The following is a 9,747-nucleotide window of genomic DNA, read 5'->3' as shown; positions in this document are numbered from 1 at the left end:
ATAGATCTAAATATGCAGACTGGCACAGCCACCACTGAGGCTGGAATGGTGCTTGGTGGTCCTGAGATCCCTTGTCATCTCTATCTGCATGGTGGCTCCAGCAGGCACCTGTGATCGCCTGTTGTCATGATGATATGCAAGGAGAGATGCTGGAGGTGGGGCCTGGGTCACCAGGTAAGTCAGTCAGGGAGATGGGTGGGTCCCTCTGGAAACCAGCCCCATATGTAAATAACAGTCTGTAGGGGCGGGGCTATGGTGACAGTGATTGAGAGGCGGGCGGGGCTGTTGCCTGCCTAGTATGCAAATGAGCGTCTGAGGGGCGGGGCCTAGCCTTGGGAATCCAGCAGCCTCCACAACCCAGAGACCTTCCTGGGCAAGCTATGACTGGCCCTGGCCTGGCAGGAGCCACTCTTAGCTTACAGCTTCCTTACAACCACTGCCAAGGCAGCCTCCTGGCACTTCTTGCTGAGCGTCCCAGGGTCAAGCAAGGCTCACACTAGCTTCATGATCCTCCCTGACCTTAGTTCCGGCATGCCACTGTTCTGTCACATCTGCGTCTCCAACCAAAAGCCCACCTTTGCATGTGGGTCCCCTCTGCTCCCTGGTCTCCTAGGCAAAGGCCATCGCTCTGACCCAGCTGGCCCAGGCTGGCCCAGGCTGCTTCAGAGACAGGAGGTGCATTGTGTGGAGCATGCCTCACGCAGGTCCTCCTCCTCTTCCTCCAGAGAGGCCTGTCAGTCCTCCTCTGCCATCCCTGCCTGCCGTCCACACCTGGCCCCACACCACTGTGCTCCTGCTGCTAAGCCAGCCTCACCTTCTGCCCCTACTCCCACACCATCCCCGAAGGAAAAGTTAGGGACACCAGCCTGTACGTGGGTCACCCTCACCCCACCACCTCCCCATCCCCTCCTGCCTGAATTCCACCCCTCTTTCCTCCCACTAGGGCCACCTCACACTCGGGCCCCCACCTTTCACTCCCACCTCCTGCCCCAAAGAAAAGCTAGGGACACCAGCCTGTGGGTCTCCCAGCAGCTCTCCCACGTCCTGTGTTCATATAACTAGGCCCACCGTGCCCTCCTCCCCCACTACTACCTCATGCCCAAAGGAAAAGATAGGCAAACCAGCCTGTGGGTCCCCCAGGAGCACTCCCATCCTCTGTGTGTTTGGCAAGGAGCCCCCTCACCCTCTGCCCCCAGAAGCATTCCTACTCCCTGTGTTTCTTCAACTAGGCCCACCTCAACCTCGGCCCCCACCTTCCACTCCCACCTTGTGCCCAAAGGTAAAGCTAGGGAAACAAGTCTGTGGGTCACCCAGGAATATTCCCACCTCCTGTGTTTTTGACTAGGCCTACCTCACCCTCTGATTCCACCTTCCACTCCCACCTTGTGCCCAAAGGAAAAGGTAGGGACACCAGCCTGTGTGTCCCCCAGCAGCACTCTTACACCCTGTGTTCATTTAACTAGGCCCACCTCCCCTCTGCTCTTATCAGCCTGGGGGTCTTCCAGCAACTCTCCCAGTCCCTGTGTTCCTTCACCTAGGCCCACCGCGGCGTGCTCCCCCACTACCACCTCATGCCCCAAGGAAAAGCTAGGGTCACCAGCCTGTGGGTGCTCCAGCAGCTCTCCCACCCCCTGTGTCCCTTCAACTAGGCCCACCATGCCTTCTCCCCAAGTAGCACCCTCACACCCACCCCCGTGCCCTTCCCGTCCCCTAAGGAACAGCCAGGGAAGCAAGGCCATGCTTTTCTCAAACTAAAGCTTTAATACGAACACAAGCGACCAGGGTGCCCAGGTACGCAGGGCTGACTGTGGGAGAGGTTGGGTGGGATGAACTGATGGAGTGGGAGGGATAGAAGGGGCAGGCAGATGGGCTGGTGGGGAACTCAGGGCCAGGGGACAGCAAGGGCTGCGGCAGCGAAGGCAGCAGGGAAGGCGGCAATGGCGGCGGCAAAGGGCAACTGAGGCAGAGGCTCCTAGCTAGCGACCACTGCGGCTCCGGCGACTTCTCTGGGCCTCAGGCGGGGCCACCTGGGAGATGGTGATGGATTGGAGCAGTTGTCCAAGCAGGGCGTTGCTGTAGACAGCGGCCTCCAGCAGCTGCGGGGTGATGAGCCTCTGGGCGCCTCGGCGTTGGGCCTCATCTCTCGCCTGCTCCAGTAGACTGCGCACCAGGAACTCCAGGATGGCGGTCAGGAAGATGGGCGCCATTTCGCTCAGCCGCGGGCCATGGCCGCCCTCCCGAAGATGGTGCTCCACCAGGCTCACGGACAAGGTCAGCTGGGCTCTGGAGGTGCGGGAGCGGCGAGACGAAGCCCCTCGACGACGACGGCTGGTCTGCATGGCCCGGGGCATGCTGTCCTCCGAGTGAGACCTCACAGGTCCGCTGGGCTCCACCTGGCTGCTGCGCTCGCTCCGCTGGGCCGTTGGGCTGTGGGCCTCGAGGGAGGGACACGGATGGATGATGCCAAGGCCCGATGGTCCTCCTCTGCTCCTGGTGGCGCGTCCTAGTGACCTCTCTCTCACTGGTCGCAGGCTGCTCCCGCTCCCGCGCTCGCGCTGATTCCTGGCATGCCCTCGCTAGGGGCACCGAGGTCCCCTTGACACCTCTGTCGCCAGAGGAGCCTTCTAGGAAATAAGATGCCCACCGGGGAAGGGGGTAGGGGAAAGGGGTGCGGGGTGAGGGGTGGGATGGGTGGTGCGGGGAAGGGGGGGTGGCAACTCAGTGTTGCCCTGGAGAACCAATCCTTCGCCACTCCCGGCTTCTATGGTATTTTCCCCACCCCTACCCACGAAGCATGGGCTCCCTTTCCCTCTCCCCAGTACCCCTGGCTCCTCTGCAGACCTGAGGGCGTTCCCCCGGCTTTGCGTGTGGAGACTCAAACCCAGCGCCCCGAGCAAGTGTCCCACACCAAGCTACAGCTTTGCGGGTCTCTGGTGCCCCGGAGACACTAATCTGCTTTCTGCCATGGCGGCCCGTGCCCGAGCTGGACAGGCCCTGCAGGCGGATTCACTCGGTAATGGGTAGCTTCTTTTGTGTACCTGTGTCTGCCACAAAACACACATCCTCTCCTTCAGTGTGCGTGAGTGGAGAGCGAGGTAGTGGAGAAAACAGGGGAACCCAGGCCCCATCCATAGCATCTATAGAAGACAGAGAGGAGGACAAGGAAGTGGGGGGGGGAGTCCGAGACAAGGCATCATGAGGAACCTGGTGTGCTGTCCGGGTGCATAGGGTCCCTGTAGAGAGTGCTAGTTTCTGTGCCTAGCTAGCCAATGCTCCATACAGGGCTGCTGAGGTTCCAGGGAGGTGTGCCCACGGGACTTCTGGGTACTCGGGCTCAGGCCAAAGAGGGCTAGGCCTGGCCTGAGGCTAACAGGATTTGTAGAGCCAATCTAGACATCTGCACTGTCAAGCACGAAAGTGAAGATTTTTTTCGGGGGGGGGGAGGAGAAAATGCTCCCCACCCCGCCAGTGAGGAGCTTTCACAGCATTCATAGCACGCCCCATAGGCTCAGGGATGTTCCTATTTGGAGGGTGCTTCCTGTCTCCTATCTTGGGGAGTTGCAGGGGCGATGGCTGAAAGGAGGGAGGTCCCTTCTAAGAAGTGGGGCCAAGTGCAGGAGGGGCGCTGGCAGTCAGAAGCCTGGCTGCTGACCTCTTGCGGGCTGCCTTTAAGATGGTCTTGTCGAAGAGCTCTTTCTCGCGGTAGTGCACGGGCGGGCCACGCAGGTACTTCTCTTCTGCCTCCTTGTAGCTGAGCTCCTCCAGGGCAGCGATGGAGCAGATGATTGCTTCTGGAAGAAGGACCTCCATGGTAAAGCGCACTATGTCGCCTCTTGTCAAGGAGAGCAGGGCCTCATCTGCCTCCTTGGCTATTTCCTGCAAATGCCTGGCCACGAGATGCAACTGGTCGTCATCCTCCAGGTAGGTCTCAACGCAGAAAACTTCCCTCTTTGATTTGCGGAGGTCGTCCAGCCGCTTGGACTGTTTTCTGCCCTTCAGGATGTCCAGCAGGTGCTGGTCGGCCCCCTTGCTCTTGACGATGAAGTCTACGATCTTCTTGTTGGCTCTGTCCCAGGCAGCCCTTGTGCGGTCAGGCAGGAGTTTCTTGCAGGGCCCCTTCCCAGCCAGGGCCGTCTCCTCCTCCCAGTCTTCCAAGTCGGCATAGCTCACCTTGGGGAAGTCAATGTGCAGGTTGTCCTCTTGGATGGCCCTCCTTAGCGGGGAGCTGGCTGGGGAGGTGTAGTAGTCCATGAAGGAGCCCAGGGAGGAGCCACAGGCCAGGCCTTCTCTGTAGTGGTCGATCACTGAGAAGCACCAGCTGATGCCCGGGCCGTACACTCTACTGGCTCTCCTCAAGAGCGATCTTTTCTCCCCACAGTCCAGAGGCTTCAGCTTGCAGACAGGGACTCGGACACCCCTGCGCTCAAGCTGCATGTTGCCCTCGATCAACAGCACCCTCGCCATCTTGTCGTGTTGGCTGACGCTCTTGACCACCGCTGGCCAGAAAGGAAGGTCCTGACATTTGAACCAGACCAGCATTCCTCCTTCAATGGTATTCGGACCCTGGGCAGAAGAAGCCACCTTGGTGGCTTGGCTGTCTTCTTGAATCGCGGCCCCTCTCCTCTGGAACCTGGTGCTGGCTGCCTTTGAGTGCACATGAGGTTCCAGTTCCGGGACCCTGCACAGGGGACACAGCACGTGGATCTTCCTTTTTCTGCTGGCAAGACGGAGTGACCTTCGCAGCCTTCGGATAGGAGGCACGCGGGCTGCTGATGCCCCCTTTCCAACCGGCTTCAGGGTCCCCGGGCTGGGGTCCTCCTTGTCCTCTGGGAGGGCAGTCTTCTTCCTCTGGCGTCCAATAGCCCGGATCTCTAGGCCTGCACACGATGCTCTTGCTAGTGGCTTCGGGGCTTTGGGCGAGGTGGAGATGCGCCTCCTCCTCCGCCTAGGTGGCCCAGAGGCAGCCGGCTGCTCATTTTTAGCCCGGGCGCCCTCCGTGGAGGCTGGGGCACTCCGAGGCCTGTGCTTGGATGTGCTCAGCTTTCTCTTGCCTGGATTACCATCAGCCTTTCCTGCAGGTGCTGGGGACCTTGGCCACACTCTGCTGCCTCTTAGCACACTCCCTTGCACTTCAAAGTGAGGGAGCCCAACAGCACTGTGCACCTGGGCTTTTCCCCCTTGCACAGCAGACACATTCTGTGAGCCCCTCACCACAGGACCCCGGGGGCGGCCCCGCTGCTTCCCAGGACTCCTCTGGGAGAGCCCTTGGCCTTTCTGACCGCACGATTGTAGGCGACGACTCTGGCATGGTCTGGAGCTGGCCTGCTCTTTGGGAACCTTTGGAGCATCCATGCTGGTTCTTTGGCCTTGTGCCCTTCCTCCTGGAAACAAGGGCCTTCCCTTGTCCAGAACATCCTGTGCCACCTTGAGGGCTCCCTTGTATGCCCTGGTCTGCCCTGGGGAATCACTGCCCTGTGACCCCTTCCCTGCCAAGGAGGCCACGGTTAAGATTTTGGACTTGGTTAGGGGCTCCACCTCGGTGCTCCTCACTCTCACCTTCTCACCCACTGACAGGATTTGCACCTCCAGGAAAGGTGCCCCTCTCCTCTTACTATGGGCTGAGGTCCTGGGTCTCGACAAGACCCTTGCAGGCCACAGCTGGCCCTTCCAGCCACAGAGCACATACTCTGCAGAGTCCATGGTGACTGGACTCTGGGGCTGTGCTGATCACGAACCACAGGGTTGCAGTGGGCTCCTTGACTGCCTGCGGGTCCTCTCCGGCCTGGCTGCCTTGCCTGAGGTGCTGGCCTCCCTCCAGCGTCTGGTAGAGAAGCTTGAAGTGACTTCTTCGCTCAGGGTGATGTGGTGGGCGTGGGCATACCCTGGAGGGTGGGAGAGGGAAACAGAGCTGCATGAGGAAGGAAATAACCTTGGACACAGGAGCATCAGCGCAGTGAGGTAAGGTGAGGGAAATTGAGGGAGCTCACAGAAGTCTGTTCTCCAGGTGCAGGACAAGATATGGAGGGTTCCCGAGCCTGTGTGTGCCACATACTCATAACCATTTTGTTTCCCACCCTGAGGCTGGGGTGGTGTACTTCTTCCCAGAGAGGTGGGTGTCTTTACAAGGCTTGTGTATTTTCTTGCCCACCCAGTCAGTACCTTGGGGACCCCTGGGATGCCCTTGCAGGGGGTGGGGTTCAGAGGGGGGAAGCCTCATTGGATTCTTTCCTAGGGAAATAGTCCTGCCCTTCCACAGCTCCCATGCCCCACCAGGACACCTGTGGACACCTGGTGCATGTGCCTTCCATACTTGTGGGATTCCTGGTTGAGCAGCAAGGAGGTGGAGAAATCTTTGTGGTAATTTGCATAACATGGCAAGCAAGGAGAGATGGCTGCTCTCATAGCTCCAGGCCTCCCCACCCCCCACCCCCTCCAATCTTTTGGTTCCAATCTGTGGTTCCCAACTCCATCCTGCACCTCAGTATGGGATCGAGTGTCCACGGGGCACACTTAGGGAGATCCCCCAAGAGAAAGCACTCCGTTGTGGAGAAATGGGCAGACTCGGCAGTGTCAGATGGAGTGAGTGTCTCTGTTGGAGCTGTGCACCCTCCTGCTGCAAATGTCTAGTCTGCAGTAGACCCTGTACACCATATCTGCCTGTGATGGGCGGCACAGTTCCTCCAACTTTTCCCAGACCAGAGAACTCTCCTGCCCACAACCTCTGTGCCCTAATTTTAATCCATGTCTTAGACAGGTAGAAAATCACAGCAGCTACTTGATGACCCGAGTGGTGACTTGCCTGTCCATCCCTAGGTCCAGTACTAATCAATGTCATCGGTAGAGTAGCAATCCTGTTCATGTTCCTCCGTACTGTGCCTCTCAGCATAGTTACTTCCCCTCGGACTTCTCAGTGGAATCTCATACCTTTCTTCGCCCTCCCTTCTGTGTGTGTGCATGCGCCTGCATGTGTGTGTGTGTGCATTGCACATTTCCGTTTGCATGTGCGTGAGAGTGTGAGCACACAAGCAAGTTTGCACTTGTGTGTGTGTGCGTGCATGCATGTGTGTGTGAGCTTTTGGGGTGGTGGCTACTCTGTTCCTGACTGCATCTGCCTTGAGCCTGTCGGGTCCCTATCAGCACTGTACATGTCATGTATGCCCATGGGAAACAACGCCCACATCTGTCTCATCCTCAGAAGAGGCCCGCTGTGCTCCCTTTGAAGGACTACAGCACAGTGGAAGAACTAGGAAGGGCTCAGGTGCCACCTCTGCTCCCTGTTCACTCAAGGATGCAAGTGGTTTCCTGTCACTCCCTGGGCACCGCAAGCCACAGTGAGGCAGAGCACTGTGGACTCAGGGCTCATGACGGAGTGTCCAGAGGTCCTTGCTCTTCTTGGGAACACTCGTTACCCTGCGTCCCTTCTGTGTATGTGAGCACACCGAGTATGGGGACCCCAGACCTTATCCTGGGAGTTCCCAATCTCACAGAAACACGGGAGGCAAACGATGTTCTCCCCAGTCCCTCCCTCAGCCCTTCCCTCCCACCCCCTGTATCCATAAGCACCCGGGGGTACACTCTACCTCCTTTTTCACTGTGCCAATGTGCAGGGCCCCTCCTGTTGTATTCCCATCCAAGGCTAAGGGACTTCAAGCCCCATTTCACAGTGCCTAAAGTGGCTGTCTACAGAAAGGGGTTGGGGTGTGTCTCAGGCCCCACCTGTTGGATGATGCAATATTCAATGTGTATGGTGGCAGTGTGGGGCTCAACTGAGGGACCAACCAGGAGTAACCCTTCCTCCGATGAGGCTGTGTGATCCTCCCAGGGCTGGCTTGCTCTGATTCGGCCCCCTTGGAGTTCTGGGCCTTGTCACACAGATGTCTCCTGAGGACACAGAGGAAAACACAAGGCCCTTAGTTACTGTAGGCTGCCTTCTGTTGGACCTTCCTGGCACAGGTTGTTCTATGCCAAGGCCGAGTGAGCACCATCCAGCCATTCCGTGCCCGCCCCACGCCCACCTGGGCACCATACGTCCGGTATGTGAGAGCTCAGCCCTCACAGGGTGCCCTTAGAAACCAAGGATGCCCGAGTTACACTTGTAGAATGCACCCTTCCTATCCTGCCCAGGCCTGCGCTTGCTCCTGATTCCCTCAAGCAGGGCGTTCTCGGCCCCACAGACTTCAGTCAGAAAGCATACCCGGGAATAACAACTGTGTGTTCAAGCCCACACACCACGGCATCCGTGCAGCATCTGTAACCCAGTCGTGAACAGTCATAACCAGACATAACCGGTCATATCAGCCCACTCTGTCCCCAGTGTGCATGTGCTCCCTGTGTGGCTATTGCTCCAGGGCATCTGAAACCTCCTTAAGTTTCCTACAGCCTACTTAAATCATATCCGTAATGCCACCTGCCTCCACCTTCTCTGCCATTTCCCGCGGTGCACTACTTTCAAAGGTTTGCTGACATTTCTGTGATAGTCACCTTCCCCGCATAAACAGCACTATCTTCTCCAGAGGCTCACGGAGAAGTGTGGGAGATGGAACCCTGAGATCTCTGTCTCCGCCCCTGCTTCAACCCGGGCGCCAAAGGCCCTCTATCAAGACCTTGCACACATTCGCTGCCTGTGAAGGCTATTGGCGTTTTCTCCAGGTGGGAACAGCAGCTTCCCGCCCCCTGTGGTAAGACAGACACAGGGAGGACAGGCTGATGAGAGGGTGTAGGAATGGTACAGTGTATACTGCTCACACACGGAGGCAGAGATACACGGAGAGATCCCAATGAGCTGGAAGGTCACAGAGAAACCCCGGCTGCACACCCTGTACTGCCCAGCTGGTGCTTAACCCAACCCTGAGCAGGGTGAAGGCTGAGACAGAGACACAAACTAATGCCTGTTGAAGGGACACAGTCTGGCCCTTCCTTGGGTGTCCATACTGCACTGATTTTTATCTCAGTCGGCCCAGCTGCGGTTAGTGGCCAGTTTAGAGGCAGCTGTCTTTTGGGGACACTTCTGTTTTTCTTTCTCCTTCTCTTTCTCCTTCCTCCTCCTCCTCCTCCTCCTCCTCCTCCTCCTCCTCTTCTTCTTCTTCTTCTTCTTCTTCTTCTTCTTCTTCTTGTTTTTCGAGACCGGATCTCTCTGTGTTAGCCTCAGGCTGTCCTGAACTTGCTTTGTAGATGAGGCTGGCCTCGAAGTCACAGTGATCCACCTGCCTCTGCCTCCCGAGTGCTGGGATTAAAAGGCCTGTGCCACCATGCCTGGCTTTGGGGACATTTCTTACTTCCTGTGTCAGGTATCCCGGCCAAAACAGTAACACCACTTGGCATCCACAGTCCTCCAAGGGAACCACAGGCCAGCACCCGCCTCCCACTCCTACCCCCCCTCACCCTCTGTCCCACGCCCACCCAACCCCACCATTGCCACTCACCTCCTCCTAAATGCCCTCCAGCTTCTCTCTCAGACAACACAAGCCACAGCTATCTAGCATAAGGTGCTGCCACACAAGCACGGACATTCTGTCAAGAGCACATGCGACAATCATGCCCAAACAGAGCGGAGGCATCCATTTACATGTGTTGGCGAACTGTGCTTTCAGGGCCTGAAACGATAAAGCTGCCACCAAAGAGCTGTCACCTAAGGACAAAGAGACAGGGCTGGTGAACAGCCAGTCCTTGGGGCTTCACTTCAGACAATAGTAGTGAGCCCCTTTCCTGTCCCGTGAAAGAGCACACACGCTCCCAGGGCACACTCAC

The 9,747-nt window shown here is 57.9% G+C and overlaps 1 protein-coding gene across 2 annotated transcripts; it reads right to left on the bottom strand.

The window, feature by feature from the left end:
- Window positions 1-2,587: 2,587 nt before the first annotated feature.
- On the bottom strand, window positions 2,588-7,863 carry LOC311601509 (PWWP domain-containing DNA repair factor 4-like). 2 transcript variants are annotated; one of them, XM_084789003.1, is made up of 4 exons: window positions 7,717-7,863; window positions 3,653-5,882; window positions 3,039-3,137; window positions 2,588-2,621 (listed from the first exon to the last, which is right to left on the bottom strand). In XM_084789003.1, the coding sequence occupies exons 2-3, from the start codon at window positions 5,698-5,700 to the stop codon at window positions 3,071-3,073; spliced, it is 2,115 nt and encodes a 704-aa protein (XP_084645129.1). In that variant the 5' UTR covers window positions 5,701-5,882; window positions 7,717-7,863; the 3' UTR covers window positions 2,588-2,621; window positions 3,039-3,070. The 2 variants fall into 2 exon arrangements, with proteins under 2 accessions (XP_084645129.1, XP_084645130.1); XM_084789004.1 differs by lacking the exons at window positions 2,588-2,621; window positions 3,039-3,137 and having other exon boundaries at window positions 3,489-5,882.
- Between the last annotated feature and the right edge of the window lie 1,884 nt (window positions 7,864-9,747).

The sequence above is a fragment of the Acomys minous genome, assembly GCF_964271855.1.
Source record: "Acomys minous genome assembly, chromosome: 7".
NCBI classification, from domain to species: Eukaryota; Metazoa; Chordata; class Mammalia; order Rodentia; family Muridae; genus Acomys; species Acomys minous.
This window is presented reverse-complemented; position numbering and strand designations above follow the sequence as displayed.